The 19,679-nt window shown below is 34.8% G+C and overlaps 1 protein-coding gene across 5 annotated transcripts in view; it reads right to left on the reverse strand.

Annotated features, from left to right (window-relative positions):
- Positions 1-621: 621 nt before the first annotated feature.
- The window catches only part of U2SURP (U2 snRNP associated SURP domain containing), a 54,864-nt gene continuing 35,806 nt past the window's right edge, over positions 622-19,679 (reverse strand). For 4 of the 5 annotated variants that reach the window (XM_082392907.1, XM_082392908.1, XM_082392906.1 and 1 more), the window contains 8 exons: positions 18,512-18,668; positions 17,574-17,669; positions 16,796-16,862; positions 12,533-12,692; positions 9,457-9,567; positions 7,001-7,119; positions 5,581-5,757; positions 622-4,423 (listed from right to left, as the gene is read on the reverse strand). In XM_082392907.1, coding sequence (XP_082249033.1) covers positions 4,285-4,423; positions 5,581-5,757; positions 7,001-7,119; positions 9,457-9,567; positions 12,533-12,692; positions 16,796-16,862; positions 17,574-17,669; positions 18,512-18,668 — 1,026 coding nt within the window. In that variant the 3' untranslated portion in view covers positions 622-4,284. The remainder of the gene's footprint in view (positions 4,424-5,580; positions 5,758-7,000; positions 7,120-9,456; positions 9,568-12,532; positions 12,693-16,795; positions 16,863-17,573; positions 17,670-18,511; positions 18,669-19,679) is intronic. The other variant, XM_082392909.1, reaches the window with a different exon arrangement.

The following is a 19,679-nucleotide window of genomic DNA, read 5'->3' on the forward strand; positions in this document are numbered from 1 at the left end:
TCATATATGTTTGAAAATTGCCTCCATAAAACTGAACAAACTCTCTTTAAAAAGTGGAACCAATAAGGAACTAAAATTTCCTTATCAAAAAAATTATCTATCATGACAATATTTTATTATGGTTTAAACATGTAAAATGTAGTAACATTTTAGCTATAAATGATAAATATGACACATCACTCATTTCACTTGGGATAACACTGCTGAAAACTAGATACATTAGAAAAACTGTATGGAGAAAATTACATGAACAGTCTAAAGTTTGCTATGAAAACAACGTATTTTATTAAAGTAATTAAAAGTCAAAAAACAACAACAAAAAGGAAATTCCACAACCTTTGTTTGCAACTATATAATCTTTATGTAGAAAAACTATAAAGTGACAGTCTGGAAAGCAACTCCACAATAAACTGAATCCTTACATCAAGAGTAACTAAATTATGGAATCAGTTCACCCAAAAGAAATTGTCTTGCTATAGAATATTTCAGCTAAGCTGATTTCAACTGTATTATTCTCATTTCTGAAAATTTGTCTTTCCTGATATTTCAAATCACCAAAGATATAATGTACAAGACCCTGTTGAAGTCAAAGAATAAAACACAAAAATACTCCAAGCACAATTACATATAAAAATGAATGAGGGCATTTATCTACAGATCTACAAAACTATACAAATAACCCATTATACATATAATCCGTGTACACTGACGCTCCATGAGGTGGTACTAAAAAAACACTGAGGCATTGAATTTTCAACACTGGAACATGGCTCACTCTGGACAGCAGCGCATTCCCACCTTTTCGTCCAGCATCACAACACATCCCCTGGGATCTGTATTTGTGTATCATCTAAGTCCGGGGAAGTTGATAACAAAATAAAGAAAAATGCCAAAAGGAAAATGAATTAAATACTCCCTAAAATCTACTCTAAAACATGCATGTGAAATAGGAAGAAACCAAGCACTTCATGAGTTTTTACAGTCACATGTTCCTTTAAACTTATACTAGTGTCTTCATTAGTACCTGCACTGAATTTTCTGTAGCTTTTCCATTAATATATAATAGAAGAGGAAAACAACAAAGCAAAAAGAAGCTCTTATTTTCTTACAAAAGTGGTACTATTTATTTTTAAAAACAGCTTTTTCTGCTAAAGAAATCACACTGTTGTGGTCATCAGAACAGGTTAAGTCACTTTGACAATACTTATTTTACCTCATTTTTAATAATCATATACTATTATCATGGCCATGTAATTTTTCAGAACTTATACCACAATGGAGGCAAATATGTGCAGAATATTTCTAATAAACTATATTGGCTCACGATTAGAATTTCTTTAAAATATTTTCAAGTGCTCAAGAATATTAAAGTTTGTGGGAAAAAATGCAAAAGTCATAAGCAAGTATTTCCTCCCTCTAAGATTCTTTAATTGGGATAAAAGTCTCAGGAATGGTCTGCAATAAAGAAAAACTAGGTCAGTGTATAGTAATTTCTGCAAACTTTAGCAGAAATGCCAAGAACACTCTGAGCCAAATAAAAGTGATGTTTTGGGTCAGGGCTTTTGGTTTTAGTTCTTTAGTCTCTAACTTCTCAACATGTTGCAGTCCAGAAGTGTCCATAAGCTTATTAACAGTAATAAGGAAATACAAAGTCAAAGAAAAGATTTACAAACATGATTTACTTTCTCTCACCTGCTAAAGAATGAGAGATTAAGTGGTATTAACCTGGTAAGGAATCCCTGTGCATGTTAGAGAGTGAAGGGTTTAAGCCACGTCCTTTATAAAAAGAGTAGCCAACAGGATTTCCTCCTACATGTACCTGTGGTAGAGGATAACCATCTATCACAGAGCTGAAACAGGGTGTTTCCTATAAACTGGATGGCCACACCTACAAACATTTTAGTCACCCTGTAGAAGTCTTGCTATCTAATTAAGTGTTCTTTAGACAGGAAACAGGAATAACATACTATTATAAAAATATGGTAAAGAATATCTCCTCCCTTACAATTCACCAATTTCTGACCGTTAAGAATCCATGGAGAATTAAACACACTTACTCTGGATATTTTCTCTTTAAGTTGGAAATAACCTATCTAACAATACCATTTGCAATTCCAGGGGAAAAAAAATCCAATACAATCTAATACGAACATTAGCAAACTTCACAGAATACATATTCTACCAAGCCTACACAATCCCCACCCATCACCCAAAAGGAAGCCAGTCTCACCCACTCTAAGATAGATAAACGATGTTCGTTATATCTGGATGCAGATTAAAAGAACTGCTAAGTCCCACTGCAGTAGAAAAAATACTAAATATAAGCACCTGAAACTGACCTAACAATTTCTACACACTCCTGCTTCTCCAGGATATTTTTTTAAAGAGAGAAAAAGAAGCACTCCTTGCAACTTGACTGGCAAAATCATTTCCTGACTAATTTCTAAGCCTATACTAGATACCAATGAATGACAGAGTGCCCGCAATCAGCAGCAACTCAACACTGTTATTTCTGCAAAAAAGGTAATTATATAAAATTCCACTCTCCCAGGCAATGAATAGGGGAGAAAAACATGCTCTTTAAAAATGGCTATATTTGTAGGTTTTTAAAAACCAGCACCAAATGTTCATGTTTAATTATTCTGAGCAACATTTAGTAATTAACACCCTAACAATACGGACAAACAAAAGAGTGAATGATAAAGGAATAACTTTCAAGCAATATTGCATGTTGATAAGAACCACTAAGTAAAATAATCTGATTGGCTCCTTTCTACAGCTATTGTAGATCTGCCCAGTTTGGCAATAACATGCCTCACTGCTCAGCTGATATGCCTACTCCTCGAATCATGAGTACAGCTTTTTTATTTTGTGACTAGGCAAGACTAAGTAAAACAACTTGAAAAGATATTTTTAAAAAACAAGCTAACTCAAAACAATCCATTATTAGAACAGTTTTCTACTCTATTAAGAGGGGGAAAAAAACATCAAACCATTGTATAAAGTGCCTAAGTGAAAAACTGAAAGCAAGATTCACAAATAGTAGTAGTGTCAGTTCAAGTCTACATAACCTTTTATTACATTATAGCAATATTATATTCAACATTACACAAGTTTTCTTATTTCTTCCTCATACTGCAATTTATTACCACTGTATTACAGATTCCAACTCTGCAAATGGTTTAAATCAACCTTTTGCACCTTTAATTTACAAACCATTGGATGTTAAGTTTCCTGAAAATTATTTTACTTCTAAATTTTACTTAAAGCTAAACCTAAAACTAAATTCTTTAAAAACAAACCCCAAAAAACCAACAAAGGTGCTTTAAACTGAACCTTGTAGAAATATTCTGATAACAGTGTTTGAAAGACAGCCTACAGAGGGCTGTAAAAGGGTAACCTTCAAAAAAAAATTCTATGGCCAACTATTATTAGAAAACTTCTTTTAAGTAAACGTTTCTAATGACAGAAGATGAAATCGAAAGATGGAAATTTAATTTTTCCCTGAAAATAAGTAGTTGCTCAGGACACAGGTTAAGTGTATTGAAACCATATTGCTTCTTTGGAAAAAGAAAAAAATATTTTAACCAGGCATTGCATTAACAAAAGACTACACCACATTTGCCTAGTCTTTTGATCTCTGGGTATCAGTATTACTTAAGGGAACCTTACCAAAGAAACTGGTTGGCAAACCTACCAAATATGAGTCTCAGGTCCCTAAATTTTGACAGTCATCTTAGTAAATATAAAACTTTAGCTACCTGAACAATGGAGCTTGTAAAGTGCATTAGGTATAAGAAACACAGCAGAAGAGCTAAACTCACTTAAGTAGGACTTTAAGGGACTTGATGTCATCGATAGGGCAAAAAAACAACGTTATAGTTTTCTGTTCAGATTTTATTTGAAATCTAATTCAAATTGTCAAAGCTACAAAAGGGGGGAAGACATCTGGTATTATTTTTTGCTAAGTCACAACATCCTAAAACAAAATATTACTACTGCCAGCAGATCCATTATACACATTTTTGATGAAATTCATTAGCACAATAAAAATTTCACCTTGAGAAACAGCCACAATGAAAGTATTTATACAATATAAAACAACGACAGGTCTACAGATGCAGTTACTTATGGGTTTACACATGCATTCACAAACAAAGAAAAACCCCAGGAATGCTCTTTCATTAGATTTTTTTGTTTTTTTGTTTTTTTTAAAAAAACAGACCATTCAGGCACAAAACAAAATCGCATTTCCAATAAGTGACAGCATCTTAAAAATTTATGTCAGTGTTTGTTTTTCTTTGACTTTTTATGAGACCTGTGTGGAGATCGGGACTGGGATCTGGATTTCTTCCCTGATTTTTTAGGGGATCTAGACCGTGATCGCCTAGACCTTTTAGGTGTCCTTGAACCAGATGGAGATCTGAGGAAACAAACAAAAACAATTTAACCAAAGTACTCATGTGATCAAAACAGACTATCCTTAAATTATCTAAAGTGATCTTTAAGAGAGCACAATGAAAGTCACTGAAATAAAAAAGGCTGTAAACTTTCCAAGTTTATACTTTGCCTACCGTGTGCACGCACACACACACACAGATTTTGTACTTCCTATGCACCGCATCAGTGATCATTGGTGGTATGCATGCTTAGAAAGACAGACTCCTGAGCCTTACCACTGCTCTACTGAATCAAAATCTCAAGAGGTAGGGACTGGGAATTTGCATTTTAACAAGCTCCCCAGATTATATAAGCCAAAGTTCAAAATGGCATCCAAGATCATTCACAAACTTTTAAATGCAGCAGCTTTGCAGCCTATCTTCTTGAAGGGAAAAGAACCAACTACTGCAATATCATTTGAGGGAATCATTTAAGACAGCATAACTCTGTAAGTGCTATTCATGAAAATTACCAAAACAAATAATTATATATACATATATATAATTTTCATGAACATGTATATAAATATATGCACAAGCACCATTTAGAAAAAGAAACTTATCTGTTGTATAAAGATTTTACTAAAAATGGTTACAATAAAAACGTTTTAGGATAAAAAGCAGTTTTAGCTCTCAGAAAAATTCTTCTATAAAACACTAGATAAATAAAACATTTCTGAACCACCTTTCTGGAACTAGGAGGAGAAAAGTATATAACACACTAAATTAAACACTGAAGAAATGGTATCTATGTCCATAAGCCTCTACCCAAGAACTTGCTAATAAGATTACTGTTGGGTGGGGAGGGAGAATGTATTTTTCTTTCAGCCTTGACAAAAATCAAAGAATATTCTATAGAAGCTAAAGAACAGAAAGGAAAGGAAAGCAGCTATCCCTACTCCACAGGAAACTGATGTTTAAAATTCTTGGCTGGTCTTTACTTGTTGGAAGCTTTCTTGTGCTTTAGTCATGACAAGGCTGGGGTGGGGAGATGGGAAGGAAGATTCTAAAATGAAAGTATATCTGTTTGGTTTTCTAAAATCCTTTAAAAAATGGCTGCCAACCAAATTATTTTCAAAAGCTGGTGGAATGACAAGGAAACTGGCATTTCAAGTATTACAAAAAAATGACTTGCGTTTACCTTTTGGCCTTTTTGCTAACATCTCTAGGAGACTCTTTGTGAGATGACCTGGACCGTGAGCTCTCTTTATGAGATCTTTCTGAACGCTCTGATCGCTCCGATTTTGGTGATGGGGATTTCACTCGTCTACCACTGCTACTGCGAGATGGGCTAGGGGACGTACTGTGTCGCCTTTTCCTATGGAACAAAGCCCCCAAAACATTCCATAAGTGAGCAAAGGATCAGGTATTCATTTTCCTTCTACTAAATTAGCTTTTAATTCCTACCAGCTTACACTATCTTTATTTTCACTAACCTTATTAATGTTATTTTCCAACAACATTCAAAGCCTTTTATACTAAGAACAAATAAGTCTTAAAGATAGGTTGATCTAGACAAAAACTGAATTCAACTAAATTAGATTTTCTCCTGCTCTAAGAAAGATTGTTGGAACAATGGACCAAATTTCATCAAGGTCTCTGATTAGACAATAGTGTTTTTAAAATGTTAATTTCCTGCTCTTGAAACTTTTTTGTTGTTGTTTGATCTTGAAACTTTTATAGTAGTTAAGTATAAAAACGGGGCATCATGTAGGCACACTACTCTTAAATGATTGGGGATGAGGGGGGAAAGGAAGAGGAAGAAGAAAATAAAGCAAAAGGAGAAATATTTTAACATTGGGGGAATGTGGGTGAAGGATATCTGGGAATTCTTTATACTATTCTTGCAACTTTTCTATAAATCTGAAATTATATCAAGATAATAATAAAGAACAAAAAAGTGATAGATTTACTACTTAACCAATTAGTATAACTGTTACTTGTAACTATATGTAGAGTGACTGAGCCAAATTTTTTTTCTTGGCATTTGCTTGGTTTTTATAAGGAAAACCTCAATTCTGTTAACTGAAGTAATTTTCTCTACTAATCAGAGATTTAGGAACTGTGAAAGTAAGAAATAAAAACTAAAAGAGAAATGATTTTGATTAGAATAAAGACTTAAAGTGAGGACCAAGTCCCTATGGCCTATGTACACAAACTCCCTTTACAAACAGGACCAGGAGACTCAAGTTTACAGATATCAGCCTCAGCACAGAAGAAAAGCTTATATTGGAGGCAACAGGTAAGATCTAGCAGGCTGTTTAGTTATTTAAGCCTTAGGTTTGATACCTAATACAGTAACTGAATTCTTGCACTGAACTAAGGCTAAGGTACCATACGAACCATGTAAAGGGATGATGTCCCAGATAACTAAGCCAAGTGCCAACTGACTGCCCCATTTCTCAGCTAATTCTGCCTCCTGCAGGCAGAAGCCAAACATGTTTACCACACACACAAAAATACTTTTCCAGTTTGTTGGCACCAGTGATGAAAATATTACAAAATGAAACATGATTCCAAATCCGGAAACCAGTATAGGCACTAAATGAGAAATGTTATACCTTTCTTTCCTTGTTGGAGTACACTCATCTTTTTCCTTCTTGTCTTTGGATCGAGATTCCAATTTTTCTTTATCCTTCTTATCTCTTTCTCGTTCTCTTTCTAATTCTTTCTCTTTCTCCTGTGTTTTTTTTTTTTTAAAAGAGAAAGTATTTAGCCATTAAAAACACCAACCTGGTTAATCTCATTTATGAAACAATATTGCCTCTTCTAGTTAACTATTTTTTAAATTACTATTGAAGGTATAACTATTTTTTTTTAATACCTACTCTTCCAGAAAACCAGTCATTTCTTCTACTCTTCTACTTATACTGAATAATAATAGTGATGCCAGTGACAGCAGCTAAACATTTTCTGAGTGCCCACCACAGGCCAAGCAATTAATAAACAATTTTCCATATACCATTTCATGTAATTCTTCAAAACATGCCTAGGAATAGCATTATCCTCATTCTAGAGATGAAAAATGAGACTCAGAAAGGCTACGTACCATGCCTGTGGTCATAGAGGATGGTGAAGTCAGGATTTGAGCCAAAGCTCTAGAGCCAGGGCTCTCTTAGCCACTACCTATAGAGTGCTGTCCCTCCACTTTAAAAAAAATTGGAAAAAGCTAACAGTACAATGACCTTTCCAACTCAGACTGCAATAAAATTGTCAATAGTGATTCTAATGGTGCAGCAAGTTGATTTAATCAAAGGAAAGCCCTTACAAAGTAATATGTTGAAAAGGAGAAAGAGCTATTCACAATAATCGGCCATCAGATAATACTATTAGTGAGAAACAAGTACCAATCATATTGGAAATTTTAAATCCTAATTTATAAAAGTACAAACTGACTACATGACTATATAATTATATAAACCAAAAAATAACTTATTTGCTTATCCCCAACTGCTACAACTGCCACTTCTCACTTGAAATTATGATTTCTATTGATAATTAAAGGAGTGGCTATAGACAATGAACCCACAAAGCCAACTCAGCTCTCCACTAACAGGAATTAAATTTCTCTATGATTTGTATGCATCAAGAAAGCTAACTGATATCTGATAAAAAGCCTACACGAGATGCTGGCACATGTTTTCCATAAGGGCCAGGTGATGAATATTTTCTTTGTGGGCCACAACCGGTCTACTCTACCACTTTAGTCCAAAACCCACAGTAGATAATACGCAGATAATAAGTGAAGGGGTATGGCTGTGTTTTAATAAGTTTATTTACAAAAATGAGGTGATGGCCCTAGTCTGCTGACCCCTAGTATACACCTTCAAAAAATACATTCTTCCCTCCAATTACAACCATGGAATGCAAGGAGACTAAAATGGTAATACATGTATTACTACATTAGACCCAGTGGGCATCTCAAGGTGTAGTCTTCCATGCAGATCAAACATCTACCACCATCTCCAAAGGGACTCATGGGGTTCAGATACATAACATCTTTTTAAAAAAAAAAACAACTCATTTATCTTTTTTCCAAATACTACACACTGAGCACAAATTTGAAAAGTGATGCTGAGGAGACTGACTTCCTCTGGTGATCTGTAGGATACATTTTCCTGATCGATACTGTCATAGGAATCAGACTACAGTTAAAACACTCAAGATGTTTTCAACACTTTAATTCAATAATAAAGAGTAACGCAGCTATTATCTAATTCACAATCCTGCAAAACTGGGACTTATCAACCCAGTCCCACAGAGTAAAAGCAGGTTTCAGTGGCGGCGCCGGGAGCCCACAGTGCTGCACAGCGACAAGCTGCTTTACCATCCTGTTGTGCTCCCGTCACCATCAATAGGTTTGCATGATTTTAAGCTCCCTTCTAGGTGTTTCTATTTCTCTCTATAATCTTTTATTTGTAATGACAGTCAAGATAGAGGTAAAAATTAATAGCACTCCCAATAAAATTCCTAGGTTCTTTCAACAATTATCATGTAGGCCTCCTTGTTCTAAAATTCTCTGTATATCCCTACACACTTTTTTATGTATGAGAATATGAGGTCCCTCAAAAGCTTAGAACTCACAGATGAGATGTTCTGCCACTTGCTGTCCCTCCTTGGACACAATGGAAAAGGAGTCCTAAATGAATTCCCAAACCCTAACTGCATCTCTGACTCTGTGCTACTTCTCAGGGTTGTTGGTGTCTCACTGTCACAAATGTGAATCTTTCTATAGGATCTTCCAGTTCTGAAAGCATGTTCTTAGCAGGATTTCATGCTCCACAGGTAGTATCAGGAATAAAACAGTGTGCTGTTGCCCTAAGACTGCTTTCCACGCTGAAATAACTGTAAAACGTCAAGTTTCAAATGTCCCTAGTTAGCTACCAATATTCAGCATTTAGACAAAGGATATAATTTGAAATATTCTTTTCCTTAAATATCCCAATATATCAATATTGTAGGCAGTCAAACAAATAACTCTGGAAAATGCATATTACTGCATATACTTATTCCTTACTCGTTGAAGAAGTTTATCTCTGTAGTGTTCTACTTGTTCCTGAAAGCTCTGGCCTGGTTTTTTAGGTCTTTTTCCAGATTCTAATTCATCTTGAAACTTCATAACTTTGAGCTGTGAAATAACACATATTTAAAATAAATCTTTTTATCACTATAGCTTCTCAAGCAGTGCTTTGCTCCTTTAAAAAACACTCTCTTCTTTGAAACAAGTGTATAAAAACGAAAAGCATAAGTATAGCAACATAAAACATAAAAACATACAGTAACTGATTAAGGACTCAGTCAAAATATAACATCAATGTGTAACTCTCTAATCGGAAGGCCACTTGTCAGACAAGCCCAACTATGCAGAATTCAAGTAATCAGACTCTGGCCCACGTGCTCTCTGCAGAGCCACACGAGATGACTTGACAAAAATGACTGTTCTAATTTGTGGTAAATCAGTTTAAGAGTTAAGCATCCCAGAGTCAAACAACAGACCTGAATGTTACTTTGGTGAAAGAAAGGCATTCCTAGAGCACCTTTTGAAGATTATTATAAAATCCCTAGCTACAGTTCCTGCTGATGTGGCCTAACCCAGGCATAAGCACAAGTCCAGGGCACCCAGAAAACAGGTCACAAAGGGTCCCAACTCAAAAGACAGTAGCCCATGGACTGGCTTGTTAGCCATCTATCCCCTGGCTGCCCTGGGACAGTGCCGAGTATATCACCTTTCCCCTCAACTATTCACTCTTTCCTCAGGGATGAGGGCAGAAAAGGGATCTTTCTACTTCAACAACAAAGAAGACCCTTCACCTGGCTCCCCACCTAGTGTTCCACTCCTCCAACCCTTATGATAGAAACGGAGACAACAGCAGAATGAGAAAAGAAAACGCCAGCCTAGGCACTGCTCTAAGCAGAATCTGAAAGATTAAGAACTTGCTTCCAGTAAACACTGTAATTTATGGCTGCATGTTTTCTAAGTGCTTTGCAGAGAATGTCAATATTTTATAACACAAATCCTTTGGTTTTTATTAATTCCATGGTAAAAAAAGATTCAGCTATAGACGTCTTTATTATGACACATGTGGGGAAGAAAAGAGCTTTTAGAAAGAAAAACTACACTATAAATATACATTATACATACTATATATACTATAGTATATAATAAAACTAATTAGAACTTAATTCTTTATTTAAGGGTTCTCCAATAAAAAGGTATTCACTGAATTCTCAATTCAGAAACTGACATTTGAATTTAGGGGCAGAGAAGAGAGCGTGCATGAATAAAGCTCATGAGCCCTGAGTTCTAGTTCAAATTTGCCACCAGTTGCGGACCTTTACTCCAGGCGACTAAATCTCAGAGTAAATAAGGAAGAAGAATAGATAATTCTATAACAAAGCCAAGATCTACATTTTAAAATCAGGATTTGGCTCACGTTCAAATCCCAAAAGGGTAAGTAAATTGCGATAGGGTAGCCACTATGAGAGCAGGATGAACAATCACTGAGTATCTAACAAAGAGGCCAGATTCTCAAAGAACATATAAAGTAGGGAAATGTATATATATACACATATATATGTATATATATATAATGTATATGTAGGGAAATGTGTATATATATATATATATGTATATAATGTATATATATGTATATATATAAGGTGTGCTGGTATGTGCACCTCTGTGTATGCATGTATAGCACATATCAGTATATACATATACAGTGTAGAACCATCCAAATTAACAAAAAAGTTGTATCATACGGTTTTCTTTCAAGTCAGTAAGAAAACAGAACATTTAGAAACAGTCTGTTTTGGCATTTGTAAGAGGGTAATTCAATTATCAAGAAAATACATTTTTTATTGAACTCAATCTTTGTTTCTACTCCAACAGATCCATCAGGTCAGTAAGGCAGAGTTCAGTAAGACTGGGAGAGTGCAGCTTGAAAAAGGTCCACGGGTGAGCACATTCACTGATAACACAACATCTTATTCCCCTACAATTTTATAAAGAATGTATATGAATATACCTCAGGAAAAATGAATCAACTTACTAACTCTGAAAATCCCTCCTCTCTACTTAAAATTGACATCATACTGATTCTGTGTAAGGCTGAAACAAAACGTTTTCTCTATTAACTTTCTGGCTTGGTGATATCGAGAAAGAGGTGGGCAAGAACTTGTACCACCCCAACAGTGTGAGTAAGTGGAGAAGTGGAAATTAAGATGGTAGGTATTATAAGTTAGTAAGAGGAACAGCACTGACAACCAGTAGGCATATAAAATACTGTTAAATGAATGGACAGAGTATTAAAATTCACTCTCATGTACACTTTTGAGATTCTGGACTGACTGCTACACAATTGCTAATATTTACTGGGAATGTTCCACCACCTTGGGGCAAGAAATAAGGAAGTCTCCCATTACAGAACCCTCCCCTCACTGACGTGTCTGAATACCTTTGGTAATTTTAAAAAGGCATTATAATAGAAAAGGGAATGGAGAGAGAGAAGTCTTGAGAGTTTGGATTCCCACTTAAGTTATTCCCCTTCTTATTGTTAAGCCCCAATCAACGTCTACTCTCTCCCCATCGCTCGTGCAGACACTGAAAATGAGCCTACTATAGTACCATGTATACATAACTTGAACATGTCAGAAAATATCTCACTTTGTTACATACTATTTATGCTCAAAATGTGATGGATTTCATAATGTGAGATATAATCTATTCATTACATCAATATCTGCAGAGGGTCTCCTAAGTGCCAGGCACTGGAGATATGATGTTGAACATATTCTGTTGAACAGACATGGTCCCTTAGCCTTGCAGAAATCACAGCCTAGTGGGGAACACACTAAACAAGCAAGCAAGAAAAAAATAAAAATACACATACCACAACACATGTAAAATCGTAACAGAAAGACAGAAGAGATGCTTGAACTAAGAGACCTGAAGGAAGACAGCTGGTATGAAGGTTTCCAGACAGAGAGGGAACAGTATGGACCAAGGTATGATGCTAAGAGGAAGCACAGTTTGGTGGGAAAAGTGAAAGAAGGCCAATGTAGTGTAGTTTAAACTTCAATGCAATACTAACCTCAATTTCACGGAGTTTAGCTCGTTTTTCCTCACTCATTTCAGAGTACTTAGAGAACTTGGACTCAGTCATTTCTTCTTTGATTGGATTAGAGTACAAATGATGTTCTTCAGATTTGGAACTTTGAGTATCTTCTTCATCTTCACTTTCTTCTTCTTGACTTTGGAAATAAATAAGCAGAATACATTGTATGTCACGACAGCAAGGAAAAAAATTACATTTTACAGTACAGCTTTTTGATTTTTTCACTGCCTTAGAGCTTAAATAATGTTAACAAAACATAAGAGGACAATTCATCACTAAAACATTTTTTACTAAATATCTGATCAAATAACAATTTTATAAAACTCTTATGTTTCCTCCATAGAAAAAATTTGAGCTTCAACATAATCACACTTCTAAAAATTCTGCTTATGTTAATGTTATTTCTGTGCTTTTCATTCTGCCACAAACTTTCCTTTCAACAGTTAAATGAAATGAATAATCAATCAGTGATTTCTGCATACTGCATAGTTCAGAGTGATTTCATGATGGTCAATGTTTAAAAAGCCAAATGTTTACCCTTCCTTCAGCAGAGCCTGTAAGCTAGAAAATACATAAGTTTGAGTCACAGAGTTTCTATGCAGCAAGTAAAAGACCTTATCTAATTAACACATAACCCTAAGAATAAAACAGTGTATTAATTTCAAATTTTAGCACACATTAGTATTCATGTCATAGTTGATTATGAAAGTTGTATTGGTTCTATGTCAGATAAAAAGAAAATGATAAACTAAGTGACTACCATAGCTAAAGATACAACGAAGAAAAATTCTCCTGTCCTTCCAGAAGCAATCGAGTGGAAACAGACAGGGAAGCAACTATGACAAGCTGCGCATCATTGCCAGGATAGGATTAACAAATGTTCTTCAATGTTCTTGAAGCACAAAGAATGATGGGACTTTAAAAAAAAAAAAAAGTCGTATGCTCTGGGACTGGGCCTTGTGAGTGTAAATGTTGGATCTGGGCAAAACAAGTCTTCCATGTACAAACTCAAAATGTTTATGTATATACAAACAAAATTCCTCATAAACAATATTGTGATATGAACATTACTGGCACAGCCTAGAATATATGCCATTTTCCCTTAATATTTGAACTTGATAAGCCTTTATATATTGGTATTTGGGTACTACACTCTACCATGAATAAGAGGAGTTCTTTTAGTATATATTTAAAACTATTCATAATAATATAAAAACAATTATAACCAAATTCTTTCCAAATAAAATTTTAATTATTTTAGAGTCACACACTGAATGAGAAAAATTTAAGCAAGGTAGATAAAAATAAAGAGAGGACTATGCTACTAGCTTTTTTATTTCTCATCTAAAGGTCCTTTCTAGAATACCAATAAAATACTTTTCACATTTTATACTCTCAGAGCCCCACAAATTATTAGTAGCACATATAGGCACAACTCAATGCAATACTTAGGTGACGAAAAAAAGAGGGAAAAAGTCAAAACCAACGATTAAAAAACATATTCTTTTCAGAAATAAACTTTTACTTAATATTTCTCATTAATTTGTCAGAAACTTCCTAAATGCAGTTCTTAGCTAATTTTTTAAAAGATGAGAATTTCCTGTTTTATGATGCAAAATAGTTTTACAAGGGTCTCAGATGCTTTTAGTGGTTAAAGTGTGTGTGTGTGTGTGTGTGTGTAAATACAGATTATTTACTGAAGGATTATTCTGGAAAGAGTTAATCAATAAAGATGCAACATAGTTAATGAAACTGTGTTATCTATGCAATGGAGATTACTTAAAAAATTCCAGCCTGTTATTTACAATTTTTTCAAAAAATTTTTTTTGCAATTTGAAATATTCCTTGATAAACTTCCTTGTACACTTATCTGAATGTTTGCAGAATACACAGCAGATAAACATATGGACTGACATGGAATAACAAAACCCATGATACTTGAGTGAAAAACGTGGGTCACAGAATAATATGTACAATATTACATAATTTATGCTTTAAATAGATATGCATGTTTTTGTACACACAGAGAAAGAATATAGGTGGCTAGGCACTAAACACTAATCATATTATTTAAGACTTTTAAAATGAACTACACAATTTGAGAATTTAAAATACATACATACTTTACAGCTGCTATTTAAATTTTGTAAGGCCTGAGTGATCTGTTCTAACTGGCTTTGACTTTAGCTCTTAGTTACCAGCTCTAGGTTCAGATCTCACCACGGCCTCATCTTGCTCTTCTTTTAAAGAACTGGAAATTCAAGACTCTAAACCCATACAGAATTCACTACCAACAAATTAAATTACTATTGGAACTTTTCTCCAAAGCATTAGTAGTGCTATATATATATTTTTAATCACCTTTCTGCCACAAAGACAATAATTACTAGTGTCAAAAAGCAGCTCCAGGGCTTCCCTGGTGGCGCAGTGGTTGGGAATCCGCCTGCCAATGCAGGGGACACGGGTTTGAGCCCTGGTCCGGGAAGATCCCACATGCCGCGGAGCAACTAAGCCCGTGCGCCACAACTACCGAGCCTGTGCTCTAGAGCCCGCGAGCCACAGCTACTGAAGCCCACGTGCCTAGAGCCCGTGCTCCACAAGAGAAGCCACTGCAATGAGAAGCCCGCTCACCGCAACTAGAGAAAGCCTGCGCGTAGCAACGAAGATCCAACTCAGCACCACCACCCCCAAAAAAAGCAGCTCCTTGGTAAAAAGGCATTTTGGATTCAGCCACTAGAGAGCAGCAGTGAGGCGCAAGAAAATTTCAAGGACCAGAAAGCAGTAGCATGTGAAAAAGTATTTTTCCCTGCTTTGTACTTTCAAAAAGTTATTTTCATGTTATCATGACTTACTTGGAGCTCCTAGGAAACATCAAAAATATAAATTATACTTTCAGTGATCCATGCTTCACTGTATGAATGTACAATTACCATCAACACAAAGATGCTTTCACATTTCAAACATTAACATAAATATCAAATTCAATGCAAAAAAATTAGCACCTTTAGAAACAAAACAGCTTGAACAATATTTGAGTTCTGCAATGGCTTTTCTACCCTTCTTTCCCTTAAATTAAATAATTATTTTATGAATACACATACTCATTTTAAAAAGCAGTGATTCTACAATGGTGAGAGATGTTACTAATGATGGGACTGCAGACATAAAATGAAAACAAAGTGGACTGTTCCCAATTCCTGTACTCCTAAACAGCCTCAGAGAGGTACTTCCATCAGCGAACCACATCTATATTTTGTAAACATGTTGTCATAATCATTGCTGACTTGTTCTGATCACACTGTTCCTGGAAAGACATCACCATTGCCAAGTTTTCTTCATCATATCAAACGGTGTTTCCACAAATGCTGATCAATCGTATTGCCTTAAATCTAAATGCTAACACCCATTTATTGAATCCATACAAATGCTCAAATTGTGCTGGGACACAAAGGGACTTTTCCTTTTGTGCAGTCTTCCATACGAAAACAATAAAAGAAGATTTAAAAAAAAAACAAAAACCCAGAAACCTCTGCTTTGATGCCATCTCTTTCCCTACTAAAAAAAATTAACTTTCTTTGCAATGATTTTTAAAGGTGTCAAGTGGTATCTTAAAAAAAAAAAAACTACCAGCATAAACTTGCAGGAGAATTTGGGAGCAGGAATTCCTATAATCACATTCAGTGTTAAACTCAAAATCAACCGGGGGTAATTACCAAAGAGCAAAATTGAAAACTATAATTTCTCCATACGATAAAGGTAAAATGGTTTTTTTCTTTTAGTTATTCTTAGTTCTTCTGAGGTGTTAATATTTAAATAACGTTAACGGTCATAATGGTCATAATGCATTATTTTTCTTAGCAATGCACAATCCCTCCCAAAAAGGAGCATAACCTTCCCATTCACATTTTCAAAAACACTTTTTGTGGAGCCAAAACAATACTTGATGACAAAGACTTAAAATAAATGCAGTTGACCATTTAGTAACTACAAAGTAAGAATGTATAACCTAGCATAGGAAAACAAACTCAAAAGCAAAGTGAAACCAGATGCGTCAAAACCAGAAAGCAAAAGCTCTTTATTCACTGGAAAAACAATGAAGAACTAAAAATGATCCTCTTAAAACAAGTTTTTTTAAGAGTTAAGTTTTCCTCGTCACTATTATTTCAAGCATACCTCTTAATGAAAAAGGGAGTGCATATGCAATAAGAAACTGAGTATATTCGAAACTTAGATTCTTACTTTTGATTTTCTTCTTCTTCTGATTCTTCATGCTGGTCAAATAACTCCCATTTAGAAGTTGTTACAGCTGAATGGAAGGAAAAAAAGGATGTAATTCCATAAGGTAAATCAGCATTTTTGCAGCAGCACAGTAGAAGCCCAGCTTTAGAACTTAAAGTTTATATTACAGAAGTTATCTACATTTATCTTTTCTTTGAATAGCCATTTCTATGTACTAAATGTATTTCTTTCCTCACACCTACACTATAATTTTATTCAAATTCATGAGGTGACAAATAATGTCGTCATCCTTATTTCTATGCTAGATGGTAAGATTTATTTCATTAGAACCTACAAATACTAAATTAACAATTATAGATTATAAGGTCTAGGGTACATGTCCAAGCAAGTATGAAAGGTAGGTCTAAACTGCATCTAAGAAGTCAAGCATTATAAGAGAGACAAAGCTTTGGTTTTTCTGAAACTGACCTCTAATTTCCAAATAGGTACAGCTTTCCATCTACATTTTCTACTGAAATGGCTTAACCTAAAAGGTTTTTAGTGATTTCTCTGATTACTCTTGAAGCATCCAAACTGAAGGATCTAAGATAATTTAAACAGCAACCACAATGAAAACTTAGCCACTAGACATAAAATATGACCACACTGGGTCTTAAGGTTGAAACATGTTATAAAATACAAAAGGAAAATGTACACGTACACACACACAACAATGATTTGGTAAAATTTTAAGTACTCAATTTTTTTAAAGCTTCGTATTTATTGTATTTTTGCTTACCCTGTGCTTCCAATTCAGATTCATCTACAGCCTCCCATTTTGACGGGGCAACCTTAAATATAGGCTCATTCTTCTTTGCGTCTTCAGTCGCATCCACTGTTGAATAAAGATGAGCCATTAACTCTGACTACTAGAGGATGACTTAAAGAGCTCATGAATATTCACTTATTATTAAAAAGTAAAATTAAATAAGGTCACACGTGGACTAATAATGCTAGTGTCAAGAACAAGGATTATGACTAATCCAACTCTCTGCACCTGAGGTCCAATTTTTAAATATAAGTATAAATATAATTTATATACATATATATGCATATATATGTGTGTGTATATATATATAGATAGATATATATACACACACACACATATACCCAGAACATAGAGGTGGGTCACTACAAGCAAATGGAGAAGCTGAGAAAGTAAAAGAAACTTTAGTACCTTTATCTAATTATTGTTTAAACTGCAGAATTCATATATTATTCAATATTTTAACATATAATCCAAATGTACTAAAGATTATGTATACTTATTTCCAAAAATGATTCCAAGCAACTAGGAAAACTTAATCTATAAGTTAGGAAAACTAATAATAAAAATAGAACTGATAAAACCAAGCACCTGGGATTATGCATACAATTGAACACAAGATTTTGCCTATAGTTTCCTAACAATTAAGACAGGAAAAACCTGCTAACATTTTAAGAGGCTGACTGTCCCAACAAATAAACGTGACCAGAAAGGAAACCTTTTTCTTGGCACAAATGTATTACTGGGTAGTTCAATTCTGAAAAGTCAGAACTAAAAGACAGAAAAAAGTTAATGACTGACAACCTTACTGAGAAATTATAACCTTTTTCCATATCAGCATGTGTGGAAATTAAAGAGGCTTGGAATCAAACTTATTAGCTAGATTTACTGAGTTTGAAGTTTGAACTTACAAGGCACTCCATCAAGATCATCATCAAGGTTCTTAATAGGGACTCCATCAAGGTCATCAATGGGAGTAGCATCAATAGGAATTCCATCCACATCTTCTAGAGGTGCACCATCAAGCTCTTCCTCAATGGGGGCACCATCAAGGTCATCTGGTACATCCTATAAAAACACATACTACTGTAACATTTTCTTTTGCTTGCTAAAGTCATATTGCTAAAAGATTAACTTGCAATCCAGTATAAACCAACTAACATGCCCAGGTACAATGTGAGGATATAATAAGAATATATTTTTATCATCCAGCTGACAAAGACGCATTCATCTGTGCAATATTTATCAAATATTTACCAAGTACTTAATTATGCCAGGTACCATGTGAGGCACTGAGGATACAATGATGAGCAAAAACGAGCCTTGGTCCCCTAGTCCCTCCCGTCGTAGAGCTTAGTACAATTGGGGGGTAGGGGGGGACGGGGGGCAGAGAAGGAGCCAGGCAATCAGATAATCACAACAATATACGATGACTGCTATAACAAAGAGGTGCACTGTATTATTAGAATGTGTAATAAGTAGGTTCCACCTAAAGAGGTCTGAGAAGGCTCAATGAATTTATGCTCAAACTGAGATCTGAAGTGTCTCAGATAAAGAAGAGATGTTCCAGAAAGAGGAAAGAACATGTACAAAGGTCTATGGTAGGAGGAAACATACTTAAGAAACTGAAACAAGGACCATGTGGTTGGAGCAGTGAAAGTGAAAGTATGATAGCTGGATTAGGATGGTAGAAATGAAGATGACGGATTTAAGAACTATTGAGGAGGTTTAAAAAAAAAAAAAAAAAACCAGAATGGTGATGAATACAATCTGCTACCACTGTGGTGCATCTTTTCAGGTACATGTTTACTTACACAGCTATCTTTAGTTTAACAAAATGAAATCATGCTATATACATTGCTCTATTACTTGCTTTTTTTCTACTAATATACTATAAATCCTTTCATGTCATCAAATTTAAAAAGTCACCAATTTTCACATAAGGACACAAAACAGAGAATTCCTATTACATATAATTTCAAGTCCTGGGCTCCAGCAATGCCAGCAACAATTTCAAGTCCTGGGCTCCAGCAATGCCAGCAACAAAAATCCACTGTTCAGTGGTAAACAGTAGGCATT

The sequence above is a fragment of the Balaenoptera borealis genome, assembly GCF_965194805.1.
Source record: "Balaenoptera borealis genome assembly, chromosome: 5".
NCBI classification, from domain to species: Eukaryota; Metazoa; Chordata; class Mammalia; order Artiodactyla; family Balaenopteridae; genus Balaenoptera; species Balaenoptera borealis.